This window comes from Myotis davidii, unplaced genomic scaffold (assembly GCF_000327345.1).
Source record: "Myotis davidii unplaced genomic scaffold, ASM32734v1 scaffold896, whole genome shotgun sequence".
NCBI lineage: Eukaryota > Metazoa > Chordata > Mammalia > Chiroptera > Vespertilionidae > Myotis > Myotis davidii.
The window spans coordinates 188,611-194,816 of NW_006287365.1; the positions used below are offsets into that span (position 1 = coordinate 188,611).

The window sequence follows — 6,206 nt, forward strand, 5'->3', positions numbered from 1 at the left end:
CAGGGTCACGTCGGGAAACTGCGGGTGCGGGTAGGATGAGGGTTGCATCGTGGTCTCCACGACGCCCGTGAGCGCTGCTCCGGGGTCCTCAGCCCCCAGGCCACGGAGGGCGTTGATGAGGGACGACTTGCCAGCGCCCGACTCGCCTGTGACCCCCACCTCCAGGCCGGTGCTCTCCGAGGAGGCCAGCAGCTCCCGGAGGCGGGAGGCGGCCTGGGGGATGTCGCCGGACTCGAAGGCGGTGCGCAGGGCTTCCAGCTCTTCTTTGGCCATGAGGATGGTGGTCTCCTCCTCCCCGGGGCACTTGGAAGTAGCCATGGTGACCAGTTCAGAGGGCGCAGGGCTGAGACAGGCACAGACCAGCGGTCGTTGGCGTCTGGGGGAGAAGGGAGCCTTTTGCCTTCTGGGCCTTGTGCGGGGCAGGGAGAGAGAGACGGAGGATGTGAAGGACGTCTCTGGGCCCTCCACGCCCCTTTCCTTCCCAAACTCCCCGGGGCACATTTTGGAAAGGAATCAGGGCCCTTGGAGTCCAGCCGGCCCAGGTTCACATCCCATCTCTGCCCCTAACTTGCTGTGAGCCCCGGGGCAAAATGAGGCACCTCTCTGACCCTGTTGGCTTCTCGGGGTCCCGGGCACCATGGCTGGCCTGCCTCCTGAGGCGCTGAGGGGTCCTGGGGGTAACCCAGGAAGGGGGCAGCTTCGCGGGCAGCTGTGACCTGTGTGGTCACATAAGGCCCCGCACTTAGGAGGCCCAGCTCTTGGCCGAATGTTGATCTGCTGGCGCTGATTGAAAGCCTTAATCCTGTTTGAACTAGGAGCCCTGCATTTTCCTTTCGTGCTGGGCCTGTGAGTTATGTAGCCAGGCCCGCCAAGGAGAGGGCTTAAGCCCGGCTCCTGCGCCAAACAGAGACAGTGGCTCCGCCGTCACTGCAAGCGGCGCCGAGTGAGGGCGAAGCACCCCGCACCCGGGATCGGATCCTGGCTCTGCCGCCGCCGACTCCTGAGTGACTTGGGGCAGGTTACGTCACCCTCTGCCTCATCTGTAGGACGCCGCCTCCTCCGGGTGTTGAGAATTCCACCAGTCAGTCATGCCAAGCACTTAGAGTGGCGCCTGGCACAGAGCAGGTGGTCTGTGTTAGCAGCAGCAGCGTTATCGTCATTATTAATTTCTAGCTGCGTGGCTCTGAGCCTCAGCTGCTGTGTCTGCACCAGTGAAGGGACCCTGCCTGCCTCGCGGGGCTGCTGTGAGGCTCCTGAGCCCTAGGCGTCTATCTCTAGGCCTGCGGTCGGCAAACTGCGGCTCACGAGCCACATGCGGCTCTTTGGCCCCTTGAGTGTGGCTCTTCTTAAGCCCTAGGAGCACCCTAATTAAGTTAATAACAATGTACCTACCTATACAGTTTAAGTTTAAAACATTTGGCTCTCAAACGAAATTTCAGTCGTTGTCCTGTTGATGTTTGGCTCTGTTGACTAATGAGTTTGCCGACCACTGGGCTAGGACAGAGAGGAAGGGAGCCTTGGATTCAGCTGCTGGAAGAAGCCCAGACGCCGGGACCCTCCTCACTGGACGCCCAGCCCTGTGTGGCTGGCCTTGCCGGGCCACGTCCCCCCGCGCCCTGGAGCCCTCACGTGGCCTCTCAGACCCAGTCCTCCTCACCTGGGAGCTTCCCTGGCCCTCCCTCTTCCCAGTCACACTGTCTTCGGGTCCATCGCCTCTAAGATACACTTCCTCACTGACTAAGACTCTTCAGAGAACCTTGGGAGAGACAACCACATTCCGGTCACTGTCCCCGTCAGACGGAGAGGGACTGAGGCTCAGGCCAGACAAGCGATGTCTCTGCTCAGAGCCACCACCAGGACTCACACCAGGTCCCTGCTCCTGGCCCCTCTGAAGAGCAGCTCTGCCTTTGCCCCCGCCTTGTCTCCCTGGCTGCCCCCGTCCCCACCTCCATCCCCCGACCCCACAGACACGTGTCCTTACTGCATTGTCCCTGCCAGGCCTGACCCCCACCCCTAGGTCCACTTCCTCGTCCTGCCCCCTCCCCCATCTCAGGGTGTGGAGCCTGGGACAGCCCCAGGGTGGCGTTGGGGCCCAGGGAGTTGGAGTTGGGAGGGAAAGCAGCACCCACAGGCCCCAGCAGAAGAACCGCCCGGGATCTCACCTGCCCTGAGGCTCTCCTTCTCCCCTCTCACTCTCCCCACTGGTGGGGTCTCCTCCCCTGTTAGCCCCAGGTCAGCCCCCGTTGCTAGGACCCACAATAGCAGCAGCAGCTTATTGGCCAACCAGCCTGTGTGCAATAATGTGACAGTGATGTCAGGGGGTGGGGTCCCCCATGGGGCAGGGACCCCACCCCCCAGCTACGCATGGGGCCTACGGTCAGTCACACTGGGCCCTGTCACCCTCAGGGACCCAGAAACAGGTCTTTCTAACACCAAGATTTCTTCAAGACCTGTCCGTGGTCTCCATCGTGCCCAGGACAAAGTCCCCGTGTCTGAGGGCCTGGCCCTGCTCAGCACCCTGCCCTGTCGCCCCTCCATCTGGGGTCTCTGTTCCCGAAACAATCATTCTTCTCCCATCTCCAAACCATCTATTCGCCCACCCGCCTGTGGGGAGGGAGTGATTAGCTTAGCAGCACTGCTGGGGTGACAGGAAGCGCAGGGGAGAGGCCAGCTCAGAACAGCCCCCCCACCGCGCCATGTGGTCCCTGCGGCAACCCTGCCTGGTCCCACTCGTGGCCCATGGTGTCAGCAGGGCAGCATCCACACCCCAGTTCAGCAGCTGGTATCCAGCTCCCCGACTCTGGCCTCCTCCCTCCCTGAGTTTTCACATCCTCTCCTCCCTCTCCCCACCCCAGCCTGTCCTTCAAGTCCCAGCTCAGCACTGACTTCCGATGCCTTTCCCCACTCTGCTCTCTCCCTCCTCACAACACTTCATTTATTTTTTAAAAAAACATGTTTTATTGATTTTTTACAGAGAGGAAGGGAGAGGGATAGAGAAACATCGATCAGCTGCCTCCTGCACACTCCCTACTGGGGATGTGCCCACAACCAAGCTACATGCCCTTGACGGGAATCGAACCCGGGACCCTTCAGTCTGCAGGCTGACGCTCTATCCACTGAGCCAAACCAGTTAGGGCCTCACAACACTTTAAATGGCATCAGTGAGACAAAGAGGGAGACGGAAGTAGGGAGAGATGTGAAAGAAAAGAGGGGGAGGCAAAGCCCTCCCCCCCAGAAAGGGGAAGTGGGGTGGGAAGAAAGACTCCCCAAGGGAAAAAGCAAGGGAGAATCAGGCAGGAAGTTACAATGGTCGAGAGACCAGGCCAGAAAGAACCAGAATGAAACAGCATCAGAGGCACCAGTTACAGGAAGAGTGGAAAGATACGGAACCTGAGATGGGGACAAGGGGTGGGGCCGACACGCACAGGGAAGGAGCTGAAGGTCTAGAGACCAACAGTCAGGGGCCCCAGGCCCCTGGGGGGACACCAGCTCCCCTCAACTGCAGCCTCTGTGTGTACAGCTGCTGAGGCCCCCCCCCCTCCCCGCCCTCAGTCCTATTGTAGCTGTCTCCACACTGTCTCCCCGCCGGCCTCCTCTGCCCAGGCTAGTGCCCCGGGGTCTCTCCTACCCCCACTTCCTGGGATGGAGTCAGAGGCACCTGCCAGTCAAAGGATTTTCCTGGCTCCAAAGTTTGGTTCAGCAAAGGAGGCTCTGAAAACGACAGAGGAGAAGGCCGAGGCCCAGAGAGAGGACAGAGCAACTTGAGGCCACACCGAGGGATGGGGAAGGGTGGCCTGCGGAGCACGTGGTCCAGAATTCTTAAAGCACAGGCAGGAGAGATGCAGGCCCACAGCCCGGACTCACAGACTCAAACGCAAGAGACCAGATTGAAAATCTTCCCAGACACACAGGCCAAGGCTCCTCCCCGAATTCGCAGGTGCACACCTGGCCCAAGAGGGAAGACTCTCCGCTACAGACTCACAACAGAAAAGCAAAAGTCAGACAGACGCACAGACACACGAGCCTCATAAACCACAGGCATTCCCGCAGAGACAGACCTGCAGCGCAGACTCAGTTACACGCTGGCAGCACGCACTGTGCCCCGTGAAAGCCGCTGTATTCATTCTGCTCCGGGGCCTGGGCCACTTCTCCCAGAGAGAGACTGCATCCTTACCAAGCCTCCGCCCTCTCCATCATCAACACTCAGCACCTCCCCAGGCCGAGTCCGGGCTGGCTGCGGGGGAGGCACAGTGACCAAGACAGCCGGGCCCTGCCCCCAGGGGCTCAGACTCCAGTGCGGGAGTCGGATCCGTCTCCAGACAGAGGACACAGCAGGCAGGACTGGAGTGGGGGACCCCCGAGGACTGTGGGAGCACAAAGGAGGCACGTGGTAACCCAGCCGGGAGGTCATGGCCCCGCTACCTTCCTCCCCCTTCTTGGAGGAGAGGGCACCTGAGCTGAGAGCTGGAGGATGAGTAGGAGTGAGCTGTGTGGCCTGCTGGGGCAGCGGTTCTCAACCTGTGGGTCGCGACCCCTTTGGGCGTCGAACAACCCTTTCCCAGGGGTCGCCTAAGACCATCGGAAAACACAGATATAATTACATATTGTTTTTGTGATTAATCACTGTGCTTTCATTATGTTCAATTTGTAACAATGAAAATACATCCTGCCTATCAGATATTTACATTACGATTCATAACAGTAGCAACATTACAGTTATGAAGTAGCAACGAAATAATGTTATGGTTGGGGGTCACCACAACATGAGGAACTGCATTAAAGGGTCGCGGCATCAGGAAGGTTGAGAACCGCTGTGCTAGGGAGTTGCCGCCCAGGCCCACGCTCCCGCCTGTGTGCAGACCCTGAGTCGAGAGAGCTCTTGTCTGCCCAATAATCTCCTCAGCTACTTGGTCGTTCCCGAAACATTCGTTCAGACCTCGCCTGAGCCCAGCCCCGACCTGGTCCAGGGATGTGAGTCCTACTTGCCCCTGATCTGACAGGGCTCCTGGGCACAGTCATCGACCGAGGCAGTGTCCACTTATCGCACATGCGCCAGGCGCCGTGAGCCCCCCAGATGGATGGGGTGACTCATTTAACTGGGACACAGTTCTGCTCTTCCCCGTGTCATCCTAAGACAGACAGACAACCCAGGAGTAGAGAGGAAGGCAGAGACAAGTGAGATGAACACGTTCATTCATCCATTTCTCACAAGCATGTCAAACTCGCAAGAAAACACATGCGGCCCGCCGGCCGTGAGTTTGACATGCTTGTCCCACAGGCTCCCATGTAACCAGCTCGGAGGTGCCGTTCTCGTCAGAGGCACCGGTGGCTGCCCCGCTCCCAGGAAAACAATGCCGCCCACAGAACTAGGGCACAGCGTTTCCTACTCACACTCCCTGAGAGCGCGCGGGGTCGACTTCGAACGCACAGATCTTTATCTGTCAAATACGAAGCTGGCCGCGCTGTTCCTGAAGCCACACAGTGTGGCTGCGGAGTCCCCTGGCCTCGTGCTCCCCGCCCTGCACGTCCTCTGTGCCGTCGGGTGTGGCCACGGGGCAATGAAAAGCCGCTCCATCACCGCATCCAGGCAGGCCCTCGCCATGACCACCGGGCTGATAGCGAGACACCGTCAGCGGTGACCCCCCTGACTTCAACCCTTGCTGGGACGTGGGCAAGTGCTTCCGAGTGTCCACTGAGTCTGCCAGGCTGGGCGCGCAGCAGGGACGAGGCCAGCCCTCGCTCCAGGAAGGAAGCTGAGGCAGCAGGTGCGCGCTGTGTGCCAAGGGCTGTAGCTGGATGTTCGCCACCTGCGGTGGCTCTGAGTCCTTGCCCTCCCCCTGACGGTGACCCAGGGGATGGCTGACTCGGTGGGAGGAGGGGGCCTGGGGGCGGGGAGTCATCAAAGGCTTTTTGGAGAAAGTCCATTCATTCAACACACTTTTTAAAAATATATATATATTATTGATTTTTTACAGAGAGGAAGGGAGAGGCATAGAGAGTTAGAAACATCGATGAGAGAGAAACATCGATCAGACGCCTCCTGCACACTCCCAACTGGGGATGTGCCCACAACCAAGGCACGTGCCATTGACAACACATTTTTTGACCACCTGCTGTGTGCTGGGCTCTATGCTGGCTGAGGCTGGAGATGTAACTTGGACAAGACAGTCCCTGCCCTCTGCCAACTCTTCCTCCCGTTTCTCTGT

General features: G+C 59.3%; 1 protein-coding gene across 1 annotated transcript in view; it reads right to left on the bottom strand.

The window, feature by feature from the left end:
• LOC102774367 (interferon-inducible GTPase 5) overlaps positions 1-321 on the bottom strand; it is a 1,501-nt gene extending 1,180 nt beyond the window's left edge. The window contains exon 1 of the mRNA XM_006759105.2: positions 1-321. Within this exon, the coding sequence (XP_006759168.1) occupies positions 1-318 (318 nt within the window). The 5' untranslated portion in view covers positions 319-321.
• Between the last annotated feature and the right edge of the window lie 5,885 nt (positions 322-6,206).